Raw genomic sequence first — 22,589 nt, forward strand, 5'->3', positions numbered from 1 at the left:
ACAAGCTTATCAAGAGTGCAATACAAGTCAGTGTCTTCTCTTTTCTACGTTAAAGAAAATTCTCATTTTTATTTATTTATTGCAAGGAGAAGCAGACAATAACTAGGAGCCTTAGGCGTTCTGATGCATAGGAGCAATGGTGAATGAGGGTGGTGACTCACCACCCCATGGGACTCCAAGGTTTTGGTGACAGCTCGCCTGAGCCCCACGGGGTGCCGAGATTGCGGCAAGGGGAGCCGCAGCCCAAGGCAAATCCACGCAGTTGGTCCCCGCCACGCCCCCGTAGTCACCCGCAGCCCCTCGCCGCACGGCGCTCCGCGCATGCGCACAGGGTCCGGCTCGGGAGGCGGACCCTGGCTGCCATCTTGCAGCGCGCGGGAACTGCTGCCGCCGCTGGCCAAAAAGCGGAGGCCAGGGAAAGCGTGTCCTGCCCAGCCCGCCTTCCTTCTCCATTGCCACCGGTGCCGAACAAGCAGGCTGCCCAACTGCAACTGTAGACCAATGAACTAATCCATCGCCCGCAGCCCGACTCTCAGCAGCGGTTCGTCCTGGTGCCCACCCCCGCGAAACGGAGCGCCCGGGCACCTAGCCTCCCCGCCGGCCACGATGCCGAACGTGCTGCTGCCGCCCAAGGAAAGCAACCTCTTCAAACGCATCTTGGTGAGTGGCCGTAGGCCGCGCTGCCGCCCCCCGGTCCTCGGGTCCTCGGGCCTTAAGGGCAAGCGGTCTGGCGGCGGCCGGCGCGGGCCGGGCTTGGCCTCCGCTGCCCACCGCTCTTTGTTTACCTCGGAGCTCGCGGGTCCCCACTTTCCCGCTCCGACCGGCCCACGGGGGCCGCCCAGCCGCTCCTCCGCACGCTTCCTTTCTTCGGTCTGCGGCGGCTTGCCTCACCCCCGCCTCACTCTTTCCAGAAACTTCACGCCGCCCTCCGCAGTGCCCGGGCACAGCCGCCTCTGCCGGCAGTGGCTGCCGTGCTCTCTGCCGCGCCGGGCTCGCAGCAGCCCCTCAGGGATCCTCCCCGGTTGGTTTATTTTGCCAGTCTCCCCTCGGCGAGGTGTTTTGCGTTCTGTATTCTCTGCTTTGCGTTTAATTAGATTGCACAGCGCACCCGCATACCTATTAAAGCGGGATCGATGCCATGGTGTAATTTTTCCTGGTTACGAGGAAATAAAACCGGCAACTCTAGGAAGCCAAGCCTGGCACCACCTCCCTTTGGGAAAAAGTTTGCCTGTTTGTAGTGCACTTTATTTACCCTCTTTGGAAGTGAATAGTTGACTTGAAGTGCGTTTCTGAGTTGTCACCAACTTCAACACAGCTCTTTGGTTTCTAGTCGCACAGGCCTTGCTTGAGTAATTAAAGCCGCGTGGACTGGCTGGTTTTGCATTTGAGGGGAGCATTTTTACTTTATTGCGGAGCGGAAGCCTGAATAATGGCCCCGTGGTGATGACCGCTGCGGAGCCGGGTGGGCAGTTTTCTGTGGGCTGTGTGCCAGCGTCCCTGGTGGCTTTCCAGGTTCTGTTCTTCCAAGGAGAAGAGGCAGCATTCCTTTGCTTTCCTCAGTATCCTCTGGCTACCCTAGGTTTTAAACTAATATTGTTAGTAGGTAACTGTCTTTTGTAGTTTATCTTTTCACTAAAAAAACTTTTATTTGCTAAATATGCATTTAGGTTTAAAGGTGAATTTATTGAAAGCTGGGTTGGTTATATGGCTGTTAGTTGTTGCTTAACTTTACTATAAATAAAATACTATTTTTAGAGTAATTTTAAGTATTAACAGAGGCAGATAATTCATAGTAGCTGTTCTGTTTCAAGCCGTTAGAAACTTCACAGTCTTCAGATTAGGATACATAGTAGATGGGATAAAAATTTTAAATATTATGTGGTGCTTAGTTTTGAACCAATAATAAGATACAAATGTGAGAACATTAAAAATATGAATAATTAAAGCACGTGGCAGGTTGCTTCATTGGGCTTTGTATTTTTTTATTTTACTTCTTCTCATGCCCTTTTATTTTACACAGCATGGAATTGGAGAAGTAACTTATTTATTTATTTTTATTTTTAATTTTTTTTTTGCCCCTGGAATCTGAAACATTAATGATAATATCATTTATAAATCGCTAGTTGGATTTCAGGACATTTGGCATCATACTTTAAAGATGACAGCACTTCTTTTCTCTATAGTTCAAATCATGGATCAGTGTCATAAGGAAAAAGTTACATTATTATTCTCAAATTACAAAAAAGGTAGAGTTTATCCCCAAATAAATTTGGAAATGGTAACCACTAAAAAAAAACCAATTATTTTGAGATGGAAGTCTCGGTTTGTTGGCCAGGCGACTGTCGAACTCCTGGCTTGAAGCGATCATCCCACCTCAGCCTCCCAAATTGCTAGGATTACAGATGTGAGCTACTGTGCTCAGCCAAGCTAAACATTTTTAAATCTAGGTATGTAATGTTTCTGACAAGATTGCGTGAATTTAGGAGGATTCTGCATAAACGAGTGATTTTATCATTTCGCAATTGCAATAAATGTGGGTAAAATTTGGCTACAACAAATTCCATAGCAAACAGAAGTCTCTGTAATAAAATTATCTTTAAAGTTTAGTGGATTAAAGTGCTTTGCCACCAACAGTAAAATTTTTTCTATTGAAAAAACTCAAACACATCCACACAAACTAACCAGCTGGTTTTTTACATATTCCACGTGGCTTGTATCTGCATGTCTTATTCCCCAGACTGGATATTAATTAGCATTACAGTTTGTTAAATTTTGGAGCTATTCCATGCCCTCTTTTAGAAAGAGACAAACCTAAGAATGGTAAATGACCAAGTGGCTAAGGTTCTCTGTCTGGTTAGCAGCAAAGTTGAGACTAGAATCTGTCGTTTCTACTTAGTATATAATTGTTCCTGAGTGAATGTAGATTTGTCTTTTTTTTTTTTTTTTTTGCGAGAGCGTATCGCTCTGTCGCCCAGGCTGGAGTGCAGTGGCAAGATCTCAGCTCACTGCAACCTCTGCCTCCCAGATTCAAGCGATTCTCGTGCCTCAGCCTCCCGAGTAGCTGAGATTACAGGTAGACTTGTCTTTACCTAAGTACTTGGACTCCGGGGCCAGACTACCTGGTTAAGAGTTGTGGCTCTGGCACTTAATAAACTCTATAACTGTGCCTCAGTTTCTCTATCTAAATGGGGATATCATGCATCTCGTAGGCTTTCCTGGGATTTAAATAAAGAGTAAATAAGCTGCCATGGGGTGAAGGAAAAAAATAAGAACAGTGTCTGGACGTATAGTAAATGCTTCCAATAGGTGTTAACTATTATTACTGTTATTGGCAGTATGATTATTATTTTCAGATAACTTGGTAAGTCAGAAAAACTAGTATTTCTATTTGTCTTTCTCAGTAGTTCCTTCCACTTGTTTTTTTCTTGTCATTTGTGAGACAGACTCCTGTAGTCAAACTCAGATTGTCATTTTTTATTTTAAAATATTTTTGGAATAGGCAGTATATTCACGTTTCAAAATTTAGGTTTCTCTTCTATCCTTATCTCAGAACCACCTAGTTCCCTTCCCCAGAGGCTGTCAAGAGGCCTCAATATAAACTTTTTTTCCATGAAGACTTTTCTAATTCCTTCCACATCCAGCCCCTGCTGCAAGGCTTAATGATGGTCTCATCCATTGCTAGTGGCATTTTGCTTTGAACTTAGTAGGCTGTATTTATGGAGCAGTTTCTTATTTGTTTAGCCATGGCAATGCAGCAGTATTTAAAATAGGCTAAGGCTGGCGCAGTGGCTCATGCCTGTAATCCCAGGACTTTGGGAGGCTGAGGTGGGAGCTAGGATCACTTGAGTCCAGGAGCAAAAGAAGAACATAGCAACATAGCGAGACTTCATCTCTACCAAAAAAAAAAATTTAGCCAGGCCTGATGGCACACACCTGTAGTCCTTCCTATCCACTCAGGAGGCTAAGGTGGGAGGATCACTTGAGCTCAGCAGTTTGAGGTTATGGTGATTGTGTCACTGCACACCAGCCTGGGCAACAGAGCGAGACTGTCTCTAAAAAATAAATAAGAAAGATAGGTGAGATCATTGTTCTAAGGATCCATTATATGATGGTGGGGAAGACAGGCACTAAATAATAGCATAAATAAGATTTCAGGAAATGATAGCACTGTGTGGAAAATAGAGTAACATGGTAGAGAATATGTTGGGGAAGGAAGGAGGATGGGAGTATTTGATAAAGTGGGCAAGTAGGGGACATGTGAGACTTGGATAATGAGGAACCATCCATGGGAAGATTTAGGAAAGCATTTCGGGCAGAAGGAACACAAGTGTAGGAGGCCTGAGGTGGGGATAAGCTTGGCATGTTGAGTAATGTAATACCCAGTGTGACTGAACAATGTAAGCCAGGGAAGAGTGGAAAGCAATGGGGTGTTCTCTGCATCAGTGGCTGCCAGGGAGAGATGTTAATTGCGTACCCTGGCTGGTGGCATTCAGAAATAAAGATGTTGCTTATCTTTGGAGTGAGACCAGAGTTTGCAGCTAAGCTGAGCAGCTTATAAACAAGTGTTTGAACCTCTGGGGTTTCAGTTTCGACATCTCTGAAGTGGAAGTAATGACACCTACATTAAAGAATTGGTATTAAGTAAGAGATTACAGATTTTATACAGACATATCGTAGCTGCTCAATAAGTGGTAGTATTTGTGTGTGTGTGTGTGCACGCACCCATGCACTTTGGTTTCATTCTTGCAGTAGCAAAGGCTTTTAGTGCAGTTTCTGGTATTTTTCTGTTGTCACATATGTTTCTGCTTAAAATTTTTTTTTTTGAGATAGTGTCTTGCTCTACTGCCCAGGCTGAGTGCAGTGGCACCGTCATGCCTTACTGCAGCCTCAGCCTTGTGGGCTCAAGTGATCCTCCCACCTCAGCCTCCCAAGTAGTTAGGACCACAGATGTGCACCACCACGTCTGAGTAATTTTTAATTTTTTTGTAGAGATGAGGTCTTGCTTTATTCCCCAGGCTGGTCTTGAACTTCTGGGCTCAAGCAGTCCTCTCGCCTTGGCCTCCCAAAGCATTGGAATTATGCTCACTGCAACCTCCGCCTCCCTTGTTTAAGTGATTCTCCTTCCTCAGCCTCCTGAGTAGCTGGGATTACAGGCACGCGCCACCATGCCCAGCTAATTTTTGTATTTTTAGTAGAGACAGTTTCACCATGTTGGCCAGGTTGGTCTCAAACTCCTGAGCTCAAGCGATCTGCCACCTTGGCCACCCAAAGTGCTGGGATTACAAGCGTGAGCCACCTTGCTCAGCCACATTTCCTGTTTTTTAAATGTCTTTTTTCATGGTCTTTTATAAAAATGAAAATATGTAGATTTTAGAACAATTTGACAAGAATAGGTAACAAAAGTACACTGCATGTTTGTAAGTGATATCCTTTCCATCACGTTTTAGACCTAATTTTGGATCTTGAATTTAGAATATATGATGCTGTGAAAAGTTGCTCCGTTGTGTATTCATTTGATAAAATAACTTTTGTTCATATTTCTTTACAGAAATGTTATGAACAGAAGCAGTACAAAAATGGCCTCAAGTTTTGCAAGATGATTCTGTCGAACCCAAAATTTGCTGAACATGGAGGTATTGTCTCATGTGAGAGATTGCTTTAGGGAAATCAAATTCTAAAACCAGGGATTAACAGTGAAAGAAGATTATTTCCCAGATTCCAAGGCCTCGAAGTTCTCTATTAGAGTGCATAAATGTTCAGCATTTTTTTAATGCTTTATATGAGTCTTCTGGATTACCTGTATTATCCTTAAGTATATATACTTTTTTTTTTTTTTTTTTTTTTTGAGACGGAATCTCGCTCTATCACCCAGGCTGGAGTGCAGTGGCGCGATCTCGGCTCACTGCAAGCTCCGCCTCCCGGGTTCACGCCATTCTCCTGCCTCAGCCTCTCCGGGTAGCTGGGACTACAGGCGCCCGCCACCACGCCTGGCTAATTTTTTTTGTATTTTTAGTAGAGACGGGGTTTCACCGTGGTCTCGATCTCCTGACCTGGTGATCCGCCCGCCTCGGCCTCCCAAAGTGCTGGGATTACAAGCGTGAGCCACCGCGCCCGGCCAAGTATATATACTTAAGATTAGGGTGGTTCATTTATCTATTGGGGAAAAAATTGGAGACAGTATGTATCAGTATTGTTATGGACCTGATTTCCTTTATTACTTTGAATAGAATTTATACCTTGGTTTCCTGTGTGTAAAATTAGGACCAAATTTGCGATATAAAAGTATGAAGATATGGTCACCTGCACTTTATTCTTTGGTAGATGTGTTTTTTTTTTTAATATGTACTGACATTTCCATATGATATTACTAATTTACCATTAGATTGTATATTTTGAGTTGTTTTTCTAACACTGGTGTTAATAAAGTTTGTATTTTCTTGTTGTGTCCTTTTTCAGTAACAGCCAGTGTTAGAAGGGTGGATCAGGATAGACATGAAAATTACGATCCTATAGCATAGCAAAGCTGGTTGAGATTACTCAGTATCAGACTTGGATAATGGTTGAGATCATCTTATTGGGAAAATAGGCTGACCTTGCTCACTTTTCTAACAACATTTAAAAGATTCTTTGAAGGAAATGGAAAGAAATCTTCGTTTCATAGAATTAATTTTAAAGCTTGTTTTCAAGCTTTTTAGCTGTGGAACCTTTATCCAAATGGTGCCTGTGGGAAAGTTCAATATGTAAAACAGATAAAAGATGTTGGAGGGGGGTTTGGGCCACAGGATCACCATGTTCTGAATACCATAGAGTTCGAAAATAATTCTTCTTGCATAATTCCCTTCTTGTGGGTAATTCAGAGAATTATTTCATCCTAAACCATCTTTTATTAACTTCCTTACATATTTTTTGTTGCCACTACCATCATCCAGTGTTGTGCTGTTGAGATGTGAACTGATGTTAATTAGCCTAAGTAGAATTTGTTAGAATAAACTTGCTATCAAAAGTGAAGTCTGTTCCAATATTGAATAAAGTGATTTTTAAATTATGTGTTTGTCTTTATTAAGGTAGAGTGAGTGTTTTTGTGTGGTTGTAAATCAGATTGATGATTGATTAGAACTGACCTTAGGTAAGAGCTGTGGAACTGCAATGGTGGATTTAATTCCATAAGCTTTGTTAATTTTTTTTTTTTTTTAAGACAGAGTCTTGCTCTTGTCACCCAGGCTGGAGTGCAGTGGCACAATCTTGGCTCACTGCAACCTCTGCCTCGTGGGTTCAAGCAATTCTGCCTCAGCCTCCCAAGTAGCTGGGATTACAGACACATGCCACCATGCCTGGCTAATTTTTGTTTAGTAGAGACGGGGTTTTGCTATGTTGGCCAGGCTGGTCTCGAACTCCTGACCTCAGGTGATCCACCCGCCTCAGTCTCCCTGAGTGCTGGGATTACAGGCGTGAGCCATTGCACCTGGCCTGCTTTGTTGATTTTTTCAGCAGAATAATATCAACCACTTTTACAGAGTCTTGTGAAGGGCAGAAACCATTTTAGCAACTCTTGAAACTAAGGAATTTCAGAAAAGGACTTGGGCTGCTAAGCTTTAAGTAAATATTTAAATGTAGTTTTACTTTTTCTACTTGGAGGGAAGTTCAAACTGTGAGATTAAAAAGATGAATTGGAGCCATAGTAATCCTTCAGATCTCAACTATTAAAGTACTATTAAGAGAATAATTTTCTGTCATTTGTAAATAGAGTTTAAAAATTATTTTTCAGAGACTTTGGCTATGAAAGGATTAACACTGAACTGTTTAGGAAAAAAAGAAGAAGCTTATGAATTTGTTCGTAAAGGACTTCGTAATGATGTCAAGAGTCATGTCTGTATCCTTTTGCAATAGTTAAATAGTTTATGTTTTAGCTAGTTTTTTCCTAATTCAAATTAAATTTTTACTATGAAAATTCCAAACCTACGTAGAAGAGAGAATTTAATGAACTCTGTGTATCCATTACTCAACTATAATCATTATCAACATTTTGTAATATTAGTTTCTTTTTTGCTCGTGCCCCTCCTCCTATATTAGTTTCATTTGTTCCCTACCCTGTGTTTATTTATTGAAGTATTTTAAAGGAAATCTCTATAAAATGTGCTTACTTCTGTTGTGCTTAGTGTTGGAGAAAAGTTACTTTGATAATTGTATGTCACTTGAAACCCATTTTTTTCTTAAACATAATTAACTGGGTAATACTTTCCTATTATTCCAAATACTGACTTTTAGTTAATCATATGTTAAAATTTGTGTGTCTTAAACTTTCTTTTAGACATTTGAGAAGAAAAACTTTAAACTTATTTTAAAACAGATTTTACTTAATATTAAGTATGATATTGGTTCTTGAGCTTGGTTTCTGTTAACACAGAGACGTAGCTATTACTTAATTTGATCTTTATAATTGTGTTTTTCTTTGGGTAATATCCCAGTGTGTAAAAAAAAAGTTTTCTTGTTTTTTTGTTTTTTTGGGGGGAGGGAGTCTCACTCTGTCACCCAGGCTAGAGTGCAGTGGCATGATCTAGGCTCACTGCAGCCTCCACCTCTTGGGTTCAAGCGATTCTCCCACCTCAGCCTCCCAAGTAGCTGGGACTACAGGTGTGCGCCACCATGCCAGGCTACTTTTTGTATTTTTAGTAGAGATGGGGTTTCGCCATGTTGGTCAGGCTGGTCTCAAACTCCTGACCTCAGGTGATCCACCCTCCTCGGCCTCCCAAAGTGCTGGGATTACAGGCGTGAGCCACCGTGCCCGGCCAAAAAAATTTTTTTTTAAAGGATGGATCATTAAAATTGATTTTCATTTGTTTTGCTTATCTGTATGTTTATCTGCATTTTTTTTTTCACATATTGCCCTTGCATTTTAATTTGTTACATTTAATTCACTTAGCCATGTACTGGTATTGAACACGAATAATCTTAGTAGTGTTTTCACATATTTAGCTTAGAGTTTTCTCAAATTACTAAATTCTTATTTCTTTATGCCAGTGCTTACCCCAGAGTGAAGAGAAGGGCATGTAAGTATGATAGTTTTGTGGGGCTTTTGGCTCCAAGATATGCTAAGACTTTAATTTATAAGAAATACAACTTATTTTTTGTGGCCTTTAATATAACTAGGGAAGTAGGTGATAGTTACACATTACTTTAGAATTGGTTGACTGTAAATTTGTTTCAAAAAGTAGTTGCAGTTTTTGTATATATTCTGTTTCAAGACATCATGATGAAGAATAGGTGAATGTTGAGGTTGCTGGGTAGGAAAGTGATGGGATAGAGGGTAGAAAATGTGAAGAATTTTTGCCAAGAATTCTTTAAGGTTACTTAAAATATTACAGAAAATTTCAAACATGTACACAAGTAGAGAGAACAGAATAATGACCCCCTCCCAATGTGGCCATTACCCAGGTTCAGCAATTTGACAATTATCAACCCAGCCTGCTCTGGTTTCGTCTTTAACTTCCCCTCACATTCCCCTCCCCCAGACTCCAGGTCATTCTGAAACAAATCCTAGGCAAAATACCATTTCCTTAATGTAAGTTTTATATTAGATATGTAGCATAGTATATTCTAGTGTCTGTGTATGTCTTTGTTTCCTTAACTTAATAGGTTGGCATGTATATGGACTCTTGCAGCGTTCTGATAAAAAATATGATGAAGCTATAAAATGTTACCGGAATGCCCTCAAATTAGATAAAGATAACCTGCAAATTTTGAGGGATCTCTCACTGTTGCAGATCCAAATGAGAGACCTTGAAGGTTACCGAGTAAGTACTTCCTTCTTAAATGTACATGATTTTACAGTAGATAAAATTTAAGAGTGTGTCAATTCAGAATGAGGTGAGCATAAGCCAAGATCAAGTAGATTTGATTGTTCATTAGAAGGTGTATGTCGCTTGGGACCTTCCTCCTCAGTCATAGTTGTGGCACTTTCTACTTGAGTATCCAAAAAGAATAACTGGTGGGGTACGGTGGCCCATGCCTATAATCCCAGCAGTTTGGGAGGTTGAGATGGGAGGATCGCTTGAGGCTAGGAGTTAGAAACCAGCCTGGGCAACATAGGCCAGACTCCATCTCTACAAATAAGAAAATTAGCCCGGTATGGTAGTTCACACCTGCAGTCCCAGCTATCCAGGAGGTTGAGGCAGGAGGATCCCTTGAACCTAAGAGTTGAGGCTGCAGTGAGCCATGATTGTGCTACTGCACTCCAGCCTGGGCAACAGAGCAAGACTTTTTCTCAAAAAACAAAACTGGTTTTTAAAACATTCTTAATTCATTAAGTATTTAAAAAAGAGACAAGGTCTTGCTATGTTACCGAGGCTAGTCTTGAACTCCTAGGCTCCAGTGATCTTCCCACCTCACCCTCCCAAAGTTCTGGGATTACAGGCATGAGCCACTACGCCAGGCCATAACTGTTTAACTGGAATATCTATGTGCGGCTGCTGTACTAGATTATTTGTGGGTTTGATATTTACAAATTTGGTAAACTAATAAGGCTTTTACAATTGAAACCTAAACATAAAAGTAGCTTTTAAAAATTACTGGTTAATAAATACTTTAAAAATGTGAGAAGGGTTGCCATAAATCAGTCTTTCTGTAGTTGAGACCTCTTCAGATTTGCATCTTCAACTCTCTCCTGGACATTTCCATGTGCTTATTCCACTTAGTATCCTAGAATCAGTATGTCCAACATGGAATTCTCTTACTTTCTTATGAGAAGGAGGCCACTAGGTTCTAACAGTTATCTTTAAATACATTATTTATATACTTCTTACTTTTGCTCTCTACTGCCATATAAGCCCTCATACTCCATGCCTAGATTTTTGCAGCCACTTTAAGGGCTCTGCTGAACTTATTATAATAATAATGGCACCACTCTTCAAAGTGTGTATTTTTTTCTTCAGCTGTGTTTAGCAGCTTAGATGCGGTTGGAGTTAAAATCAGTTATCTTTAGGAATGAGGCATAGAAATTAAGAATATTGGCAAAACAATGGTTGCTAAAGTGGATTCTGAAGTAAATTAAGTTAAAAGAGAGCTAGGCTTGGTATTATGTGTCTTAGTCCTGGCTACTTGAGAGGCTGATGTAAGAGGATCGCTTGAGCTCAGGAGTTTAGTCCAGCCTGGGCAACATAGGGAGACTCTGTCTCTAAAAGAAAAAAAGGAGAGCTGGTGGTGAAAGTGTGAAGGACCCAGGAAGTACAGATGCTGGTGGTGTCAAAGAACAAGGGTAGGAATGTCACCAAATGATAGTGTTGGCAGCATGGGAGCTGTGGGTAGAGAGTGAGATACCTAAATTTATGATTTCTGCGTGGCAGTAACTTCTAGGGTATGGCTGTGGGAGTGGGCCTCTGAATGGAGTGGAGGAGAAAATCATTAATGATTAGAAAATCTTGGGACTTAGAGGATAGGTTGTGGGATGGGTGATACACATTAGTGTTGCATTTGCCCAGGGTAACGCCAAGAGTTGGCAGAGAAAATACTGACCTAGACTTTAATAAAGGATTTGGGAATGACAGAGAAGTAACAGTAAAAATAAGGGATAATCAGATGTTTGGGTGTTTCCCCTGGCTGTGTCTGTCCTGTGTCTGGCCAATTATTACAATGTGTTTATACTGTAAATACATGTAATTCATATAATAGTTTTGTAAGTAGCAAAATGTAGTTTAATAAAAAACCATCTTAGTCCTCTTACAGAATGTTTAGTTACCAAAAAAAATTCTCATTATTTAAAGATAATTTAATAAGGCAGTCCAAAGGCATGGGCCCCAAAGATGTTTCAATGACAGCCTCACAGTGAGTATTACAGGATATTCTAGAACTTTAGTAATTTAGGTAAGAAACATAAAAAGTACTTCTATTTTATTCTGAAACTGATCTTTGTTGATATAGTTCATTAGAAATGTGTTAAAGATTAGATTGTTTTCTTAAAACTGATGAAATAATGTTTTAGAGAATGTTTAACAAGTTAAAACTTTTTTTTTTAGGAAACAAGATACCAGCTTCTTCAGTTGCGCCCCACACAGCGTGCCTCCTGGATTGGATATGCTATTGCATACCATTTGCTGAAAGATTATGATATGGCCCTAAAACTATTGGAAGAATTTAGACAAACTCAGCAAGTAAGAATTTTAATGTTTCCTTCTACCTTCCCAAACGGAGTAGTTGACTTCTAAATTGTCCCTGCTCTCAAATGTGAATTAAAGTATTTGAAACCTATGGAAAACTGGAAAACTTTTTGACTTAATTGGAAACAGTTAAAATGTAGGATTTTTTCTCTCTCTCTCTTTGTTTTTTTTAAAGAGACGGGGTCTTGCTATGTTGTCCAGGCTGGTCTCGAACTCCTGGGCTCAAATGATCATCCTGCCTCGTCTTCCTAAAGTGCTGGGATTACAGGCATGAGCCACCACGCCTGCCTCCACGTTTCAATGGAAAATATTCTACATGTGGATTCAGCTGCAAGTTGATGGAGATGGTGTGGATTGAGTCACTTCACTTAGAGTTAATCCCCCAACCTTGAGTCTCTTTTCCACTCCTCTGTTTATCTGTCATTTCATAATCTTGACCCTGTCTGGAGTTTTCCAGGACAAATAGGCATTCTCCATAGTAATTTCCTCTTTATAGATACTCTAGACTTGAGCTTCTTCCATCCTATTTCACTTACTCCTCCTTTGCATTCTATTTTCTAGAAATTTGTTGAAATCTTAAATAGTATCTCCTATTTATGGGTTTTTATATTTTTTAATCCGCTATTTTTACTCTCTTAAGGGAGGAAATAAACTTTGTAGTAAGGCCACCGTCTTTACTTAGGTTTTTAGCTTTTTACCTCACACCAGAGAATTGATTAGACTAGTTCTTTGTTTTTATCCAAGAATCAAGTTCTGACCAAAAGATAGTACTGTATCACGTTTGGTGGACTTGATAAAAAACTTTCCTTTAAACACAAAATTATGACATTTTGATGGTTAAATTTAGCTGTTTGCAGTTTCTTTCTTTCTTTCTTTTCTTTTCTTTTCTTTTTTTTGAGACAGTCTTCATCTATCGCCCAGGCTAGAGTTCAGTGGTGCAATCTTGGCTCACTGCAACCTCCGCCTACCAGGTTCAAGCAATTACCCTGCCTCAGCCTCCTGAGTAGCTGGGATTACAGGCCCCCACCACTGGGCCTGGCTAAGTTTTGTATTTTTAGTAGAGACGGGGTTTCATCATGTTGGCCAGGCTGGTCTCAAACTCCTGACCTTGTGATCCACCTGCCTCTGCCTCCCAAAGTGCTAGGATTACAGGTGTGAGCCACCGTGCCCGGCCAATTTCTATTTTCTTTTCTTTACTTTTTTTTTGGAGACAGGATCTGACTGTGTTGCCCATGCAGAAGTGCTGTGGCTATGCACTACAGTCTTGAACTCTTAGGCTACGACTAGGACTTGAACTCCTAGCTAGGACTGCTCCAGAGACTGAGGCAGGAGGATAGCTGGGACTACAGATGTACCACTGTGCCTGACAATGTTGTTTTTTTTTAAGACATGATGCTGCTGCATGGTTAATAGACTATAGTGTAGTGTTAATATAACTTTTTTAGTTTAGTTTTTTTTTTTTTTTTGAGACTGAGTTTCACTCTTGTTGCCCAGGCTGGAGTGCAGTGGCGCAATCTTACCTCACTGCAACCTCCACCTCCGGGCTTAAGCGATTCTTCTGCCTCAGCTTCCTGAGTAGCTGGGATTACAGGCATGCGCCACCATGCCAGGCTAATTTTGTATTTTAGTAGAAATGGGGTTTCACCATGTTGGCCAGGTTGTCTCAAATTCCTGACCTCGGGTAATCCACCCACCTCAGCCTCCTAAAGACCTGGGGTTACAGATGTGCGCTACCATGCCCGGCCAATGGAACTTACATGCACTGGGAAACCATAAAATTGTGTCACTCACTTTATCGTGGTGGTCTGGAACCAAACCCACAATGTCTCCAAGGTATATCTGTAATTGATTTTTCTTCATTGATCTTTTATTCTGTGACCTTGGTAAACACTTCTATTAACCCTAGTAGGTTTTTTTTTTTTTTTTGTAGATGCTGTAGTATTTCAACCATTTTTATATTTGTATGTAGGATTTGTTGACCTGTGTCACTTGGGGATAGACAGAAGTCCCACCCTATTATTCGTTTTAAATACTGCATTCATTTTTGGTGTTGTTAATCACTCTTCTGTTTGTATCTGCTTGTGGGTTGCTTTCTTGTTTGTGTGAATGACTCCTGAGAAGGCAGTTTAATTAAAGGTCTGTAACTGCTTTATATAGTGATACAAATAAAGTAACTTGGTCATTTTTTTTCAGGTTCCTCCAAACAAAATAGATTATGAATATAGTGAACTGATATTATACCAGAATCAAGTGATGAGAGAGGCAGATCTGTTTCAGGAATCTTTGGAACATATAGAAACATATGAGAAACAAATATGTGATAAACTTCTGGTGGCAGAAATTAAAGGTAAGTTGGTTTGCCTTTTTTTAATGGCCTCAAACAGAAAACAAAAAAACTATGTATTTTATTCTCTCCTAAGTCTTACGTAACAGTTGTTATGTATCCGACAAGGTTCCAAACACTTTATTATTAAGCCATTATTAACTAGTTTAATCCTCATAACAACCCTATGTTATACTTATTGTATCTATGTTGGAGATGGGGGAACTGACGAACTGAGAGATTGAGTAGCCCCAAATCATACAGTTTAGTAAACGGGAGAGTGCTGGATTTGAATCCAGATTTCATTCCCTTAAGCAGTACTGCCTTCATATTGAATATGTATCTCTGTGTATCCATATATAGTTAATTAAATACAATGAGAACCATAACTGATACTGGGATCATCATGAACACAAAGGTCATTTATTTTCATTATGGGCTAATTATGAAGACAGGATCCCTATAGTTTTAACAGCATTCATCAACAAGGGGGCAAACAAAAATTTTCACAAAGCTTTGCTCATTAATTCCCTTTCCCTGAGCGATATTGTATTAAATTGAATGTCCAGCTAAAATAATAGTTTAGAACTAAAGTTCCATACAGTTGTAGGACCTCTGAAGTCTGAAGCTTAATAAAAATAATAGCTAATATAGATTTTAAAACTCTTCTTCTATTTGAGTATGGTAATTGCTTAAATTGCTTTATTTCATTTAATTTTTTAGCACTTTTAAGATGGATACTATTTATTAACCCCATTTTATAGTGGAAGAGACTGAGGCTTACAGAGGTTAAGGACTTGCCCAAAGTCATCCAGCTTTTTAAGTGGTAGAGTTATAGTTTCCAAGCACATCAACACATCCTTCTGACTTCAGAGCCCTTACTTTTTTCTAAAAAATAGACATTCTCAAGACAGTTTTAGGTTCACAGTAAAATCTAGAAAAAGGTACAGAGAGTTCCCATATATCCCTGTATACCCACAGCCTTTCCCACTGTCATGCCCTATGGGTTTTGACAAATGTATAATGACATGTATTCACCACTGTAGTATTATACAAAGTAGTTTCACTGCCCTGAACACCCTTTGTTTCACCTTTCCATCCCTCACTCCTGCAAACCCCTGGCAACCACTGATCTTTTTACCCTCTACATAGTTTTGCCATTTCCAAAATATCATGTAGTTGGAATCATACAGTATGTAGCCTTTGCAGATCGGCTTTATTTTTGCGAAATCATCTGTTGCCTGAGAAAGATTGGCTTCTTTCACTTAGTAGTATATGTTCTTTTTCCCATACCTTTTTCATGAGTGTCTTACTTTTAACTATTATACTCTTTCTGGTTAATGTATAGCACATGAGTGATTTAGTTTTTATTGTAATTCATATTAATGACACTTTTAAAAGTTATTGATAAAATATGAGTAAATAATTAAATATTCTGGTTTCTATCTTGTTCTGTTACTTATTGATGGTAGCAAAGAGGAAAAAAGGCAATTATTTTTCCTTTCTGTAATACTATTGTCGTTTCCTGATTAAACCTTAACTCAGGTTGCTGTTTCTCTTTCTTGGTATTTGTCCTGTAGCATCGATAGGAAATGCATTCAATATAATCCATATGTTAGATTATTTAATCTTAAAAAAAAAACAAATAGGGAATGCAGTTAGGTTAAATTATTTAATCTTCAAAATAAAAACAAATAGGGAATGCAGTTTTTGAAAAGTAAATATGGTACAGTGAAACTATTTCAAGTTAGTATAGGCCGTGAATGGTGGTTCACACCTGTAATCCCAACACTGGGAGGCTGAGGCGGGAGGATTGCTTGAGGTGCAGGAGTTCAAGACCAGCCTGGGCAACATAGTGAGACTCCATCTCTACAAAAAACTAAAAAATTATCTGGGTGTGGTGGTGCATGCCTGTGGTCCCAGCTACTTGGGAGACTGAGAAGGGAGGATTGCTTGAGCCTGGGAGGTTGAGGCTGCAGTGAGCTGTGATTGTGCCAGTTGCACTTCAGCCTGGATGACAGAGCAAGACCTTGTCTCAAAAAACAAAAATAAGTCTGCAGATTGCCTCATAGTCACATTTATCCTTATATTGTTAGTGAGGATAATTTGGGGGCCATTAATTTGAATACGTAGCCCATGCTTTATTATCTACAGAGACAGATCATGGTATTATTACTTTTAGTTTTTCACTGAACTTTGCAGGTCCAGAGACCTTTGATACTCACACAGTTTTCTTTGTGGTCATTAACTTTTTACGATCCTTTAAAAAGCTTTAAAAGTTGGAGATTTCCACTTATTTATGAATATGTAGGTATATATGTATATTTGTCCTATGCATTCCTCTAGTAATAACCTTTGTTCATGGTAGTAGCAAATAACAGATGTTTTTTGAAAATGAAAAATATGCTGTTGTCTGTTATATCTGGGATAAGCAGGGTAAAAATTGGCCAGAAGATAATCGTGGAGGAATGGGGCATGTTTAAAGTTTTAAGTAGCAGACATTTATATGTATTCGTTTTGTGACAGGCAGGGTGCTGACTACCCACTTTCTCCACATCACAAAGCTAGTTAGTGGTGGAGTTGGTAATTATTCCTAGTTCAGTCTTATTCTAGAGTTTGAGTGATATATAATATAAAAATAGTAAAAAAAATAGTAGATAAGACCTGCTATAATATACTGCCTCCTCCAACATGATGAAAGGAGAAATAGTATGACTTGAAGACATTTTAAAGGGTTGTTTGAAATAGATTATTTGAGGAATGGGTAATTTTGAGGGCAGGAAGCTGAGGTATGTTCTTTTTTGAGAATCTCCCCTTTATCTTGGATTAGGTGTGTTTCCATCATATTTGAGAGGTCTTGGGTCCTCATTCTCCACACCTCCTCTTAATTTGTGTGGCTTAGTAAAAGGATTTGACCTTTTACCGACTCGCTGAGCTGACCTGTCCATGAACATGGCTTGTGTGGTTTCCTGTTATAAAGCGGTTAGTGTTATAATTTCACTGAGTTAAACTTCTCCAGTTTTAGTGACCTTGAAAGGAAACAATGAGAATTGAGTGGAGAATTAATATATGAACTGATAGGAAAGATATATTTAAATCTCGTAGTAGGAAGATAGGAATGTTTCACTAGAATTATTTGCCAGTCTAATTTTGATGTGTTTGTGTGTGTCTTTAGTTATTTCAAAGAGTATAAGATGTGTGTAATGCAAAAGTTTTTTTACTAACAAGTTAATGTCCTATGTATGTGTTTGGAGTGTAAGAGGGAGCCAAAAATAAAGGTACAAATGAAGGTTCACTTCTGAAGGCAAGCTATGCTTAGTTACATAAACTGCAACATGCCCAAAGAGGAAGCATACAGAGTTCTGTCTTTTTAACCATCTGTTCACTGATAATGTTTAGTGAAGTCCCTGGGGTCAGATAGATATTTAATGTTTAAAATGAATATGTCTTTAAACTTAATTTCAGGGGAAATACTGTTGAAATTGGGAAGATTAAAAGAAGCCAGTGAAGTGTTCAAAAACTTGATTGATCGGAATGCAGAAAATTGGTGTTATTATGAAGGCTTGGAAAAAGCTCTACAAATTAGTATGTAATGATTTTTCTCCTCTTCCTCATAACTACTGATTGAAGTATAATAAAATGTAAAGTTGTAATAATACTTGAGAACAAATAATTTTAGCATTAGTACTCATTTTTCCATTTAGTAAAATTATAGGTTAAACATGGGAGTAAAAATGAATTCAAATAGTTACACTTAAGTGTAAGTGATTGCAGATATGTTAGGTTCCTTGACCCTTACCTGTGATGGTATTGGAAGGTGAGGCAAAAATAAAGCCAAACCAAAACAAAACAAACCATACCAATTTAGAGACGAGACATGGGAAAGAAAAGGAACATTCCCTTTCTGGGAAGTGTAGTAACTATTTAATATTTTAAAATCATTAGAGATTCATTACCCTCAACCTCTAAATATAAGAATTGGGCCAAATAATTATTGCTGAGGATATTTGCTTTGATTTCAAACTAGGCTAATTTGTGTAGAGCAAAATGTTACATATCTTCCTTTGAAATTTGGTAACTTTGACCCTTTTCAGAAATCTAGTGTTGGTCCAAGATTTTTGTAATGTTTTCATAATTAAGTGTTGGTAGGAACTGTTAATATTCCTAAAATCATGTTTACTCATGAATAAATATATTCCTGAAATAATTATGAAATTGGCTCAAAGATGTTGAAACAGCAATTTTTTTTTTTTTTAGAATTTTTAAATTTAAAAAGTTTGGTAAATAGGTAGCTACCCACATTCATTTATAGTAGTATAAGCTACAAGAAAAGTTTAATTGTTGTATCCTTACTGGTATTAATTAATTCTGGTGTTCTTTTTATGTTTAAAATTTAACACTACAAATTGTTAAAAATTTATTTTAAGAAAATGATTAAAATCACAATATTGATTAATAATCTGAAGAAAACAGCAAAACTCACTTGTGTGAAGGTTGAAAACATGGGTTAACTATGATTTTTCTTTAAACTACTAACATTACGATTTATAAAAATATTTTCATGTTTTACTAAAATGAATAATATGTTCCATATGTCAGGATTCTTGGTTACTATAAAATGTATTGATTACAAAACTAATTATACTACTTTATTGTTTTAGGTAACTTATGACCTTTCCTTCCCTGTGGTAAGTTCTGGAGCTCCAACTTGTGACTTTAAGTAGGATTTATACGGCTTGTTATATCTAGGGTAGTGGAGAATTTTTTTTTCATACTTGGCGCTTGTTGTTCTCTAAGATTAGGCATGAACATGAGAGTATGTTTAAAATACTTACATGCAGTTCATTTATGTGTTAGTGTAAGGGTCTTTAATATTTTGTGAAGTCTCCAAATCATTAACGGAGAGCGAGGTTTTTCCCCCCCCCCCACATATCCTTGGTCTTAAAATCCAACCACATTGGAGCTCCAAAACATATTACTGGGGGAAGGAATGCGTCTAAACAAGATCACACCTCTTCAAATGTGGTGTTTACAATCCTGATGCTTGATATTAATCTTGAATATCAATACTTATAAACACTACATTTACTACAGAGATACCTTGTCTGCTAGCACCCAGGGTTATTCTTAGGATAGTTATTTTTCTATGGTTTAGACCACAGAATTTGGATTAAAATCTACTTAAAACTTGATAGTTCAAAAACAGGTTTGTTTGCTTTTTCTTAAAATTCCACTATTAATTATCTTATTGCTTATAAATCTCTCTGTGAATTATGCAGGATATTATTTTAGAAAGATAAACTATACCCAGATCCTGTTTGCTTGCTTATTGTTATTTCAGAGTAACATGTAGTTTATGTATAGATACATCCTTTATGTGGTATTATAAAATTAGGTGGCTCTTGGGTGGGAAGATACAACTTTCTATTAGAAGTGTAATTTATATCTTTTGGAAGGATAATGGAGTTTCATGGAAGATTTTAAGTGTTAAAGTTAACATGGAAGTTTAGTTTATCTTTTTATATTTTAAACATTTGCAATCGTAATCCTAAAACTGTTGCTCCTTTGAGCCTAATCAACAGACATTATAGGCTTTTATGGGGATATATGTACGTTTCTTTGATTCAGCGTGTTTATGTAGGATATGTTATTAGAGATATGTTACAAAAAGATTTTCTTTTCCATGAGTTGTATGCTAAAGGAATATAGAGAAGTGCAGTATATCTTGAGTCTGTGATGGCTTGTATATGTGATTTGGGTTGTATTTAGAATCTTGTGATGAGAGAAGTTTTGGATTTCTCTGGAGATGAGTTTAAAACAGTGACTTAACTGTTGATAGTATTTTGCCACCACAGAGTTTTAAATGTCATTTTAACCAAAATTGAAAGCAGCTTTAATATTGTTAATGCAATTTTATTTATAACAACATTTTAGAAGTTTGTTAGCATTTTACCATAGATAAAAGTTTTGATCCTATAAATCTCACCCATATTTACTGATAATAGGCACTTTAGAAGAGAGGCTTCAGATTTATGAAGAAATTAGTAAGGAGCACCCCAAAGCAATTACACCCAGAAGATTACCTTTGACTCTTGTCCCAGGTAATATTAAGATGTCTTTTATAATACTAATTATTTGTCAAAATTACTCAGTGTTATTTATATTTTAGAAACGTGTTTCTGGTATAGAGTTTATGTTTACAGCAATCTTGGAGTTGGGAATGAACAGTTATGAGTTTATTATTTATATGTTAATAAGCGTGTGATACTTCAATGTGTAGTTAAATGTTGATTTTAATATTTGAAGTTATCTATATAAATATAAAACTGCTTTTCTTAAGTTGATCTCATAGAGGTAGAAAGTAGAATGATAGATACCAGAGCTGGCAAGGGGGGTGTGGCAGGGAGATGAAGAGAGGTTGGTTAATGGGTACAAACATACAGTTAGATAGAAGGAATAAGTTTCAGTGTTTGCAGAGTAAGGGGACTGTAGTTAACAACAATATATTGTATATTTCAGGATAGCAAAAGAGAGGACTTGACATGTTCCCAACACATAGAAATGTTAAGTAATCACGGCGATAGGTACCCTAAACACCCTGACTTGATCATTACACATTCTCTGTAGGTAACAAAATATCATGTACTGCTTAAATATATACAAATAATATGTATTGTTAGAAAAACTGCTTTTCTTATGTGACTTTTTAAAAAGCACCGTATTTAGAAGGTAAATTCCCTATAATTAGTGACAAATTATATGTGGTATAATGATTTGAGTGGTAAAAGTTTTGAAGTTTTTGTTTTGTTTTTGTTTTTTTTTTCCGAGACAAGATCTTGCTCTGTTACCAGGCTGGAGCTGGAGTGCAGTGGCGCAATCACTGTAGCCTCAAACCCCTGGGCTCAAGCTATAGTTTTGAAGTTTTATATCTTCTTTTTTGAGCACAAATTCAAAGAAATAGTTGTGAGCTGTTTGCACCCACCATGGTGTTTTAAGAACAGAACGTCATCATTCCCTCAGAGTTAACCACTTTCCTGAGTTTTGCTTTTTATCTTGCCATTACTTTTATTTTTAGAGCTCCATGTATTTTGTATTCCTGAAAACAAAAACAGCTTTTGTACTTTATATAAATAGGAGTACTCTGGTATATATTCTGTGATTTGCTTTTATTGTACAATAGTATATTCATGACCTTGAGTTGAGTTATTGTATGTAGCTGAACTCATTTACTTTTGAGCTACATAGGAGGTAGACAGTGTATTAGCTCTTCAGGTAGCTAATATCTTTGTTGAGTTTTTTTTTTTTTTTTTTTGTTTGAGATGGAGTCTGGCTCTGTTGCCCAGGCTGGAGTGCAGTGGCGCGTCTCGGCTAACTGCAAGCTCCGCCTCCCGGGTTCGCGCCATTCTCCTGCCTCAGCCTCCCGAGTATCTGGGACTACAGGTGCACACCACCATGCCTGGCTAATTTTTTTTGTATTTTTAGTAGAGACGGGGTTTCACCGCATTAGCCAGGATGGTCTTGATCTCCTGACCTCGTGATCCGCCTGCCTCGGCCTCCCAAAGTGCTGAGATTACAGGTGTGAGCCACCACGCCCAGCCTCTTTGTTGAGTTTTTAAAAAATTATGTGTTTTTGTTGAAGTCTTTATTTTTCGTTGTAAGTGCTGTAGATTATGAATTGTATATTGGGACTTCTGGTATTTCTTTTGACACAAGTCAGACTCTAGAAAGCTAATATAACTTAAAAGTATTCTGGAGAGGCAAGGAGTATATTTTGTATTCTCACAGTGGCAAATATTTGTATAAATACTTGGGTTATAAGTTTATTTTTACCAAAATATTGATGAAAATTAAAAATTTTTAGTTGACTGACTTGTGAAATACCTTTTAGAAATGTGTTTGATTAGACAGTAGATAGAAATTGATTTTAAAAATTCATTTTATGCTATTGCATTTCAATTCCACGTATGAAGAGTAGTATTCTTCTGATCCTCCATTTTTTTTGTTTTGTTTTTGTAGAATAGAGAGAGCAGATTTCTCTAATGTTTTCCAGGGAACATTAAGTCCAAGTGAATATTAATAGGCTTGGTGGGGAGGGTGTTGGTGTGCTTTTGCTGTTC

At 38.2% G+C, this 22,589-nt stretch overlaps 1 protein-coding gene across 12 annotated transcripts in view; it reads left to right on the forward strand.

The window, feature by feature from the left end:
* The first annotated feature begins 323 nt into the window (after positions 1-323).
* The window catches only part of NAA16 (N-alpha-acetyltransferase 16, NatA auxiliary subunit), a 66,538-nt gene continuing 44,272 nt past the window's right edge, over positions 324-22,589 (forward strand). For 11 of the 12 annotated variants that reach the window (XR_008651479.2, XR_010116005.1, XM_063619043.1 and 8 more), the window contains exons 1-8: positions 338-660; positions 5,549-5,633; positions 7,766-7,870; positions 9,634-9,791; positions 12,009-12,143; positions 14,343-14,496; positions 17,938-18,057; positions 20,478-20,573. Coding sequence is in view for 10 of the 12 variants with exons in the window: in XM_063619043.1 (XP_063475113.1) it covers positions 607-660; positions 5,549-5,633; positions 7,766-7,870; positions 9,634-9,791; positions 12,009-12,143; positions 14,343-14,496; positions 17,938-18,057; positions 20,478-20,573 (907 nt within the window). In the remaining 2 variants the exon portion in view is untranslated. Of the gene's footprint in view, positions 661-5,548; positions 5,634-7,765; positions 7,871-9,633; positions 9,792-12,008; positions 12,144-14,342; positions 14,497-17,937; positions 18,058-20,477; positions 20,574-22,589 lie in introns of all 12 variants that reach the window. The other variant, XM_055245384.2, reaches the window with a different exon arrangement.

This window comes from Symphalangus syndactylus, chromosome 15, assembly GCF_028878055.3.
Source record: "Symphalangus syndactylus isolate Jambi chromosome 15, NHGRI_mSymSyn1-v2.1_pri, whole genome shotgun sequence".
Lineage (NCBI taxonomy): Eukaryota > Metazoa > Chordata > Mammalia > Primates > Hylobatidae > Symphalangus > Symphalangus syndactylus.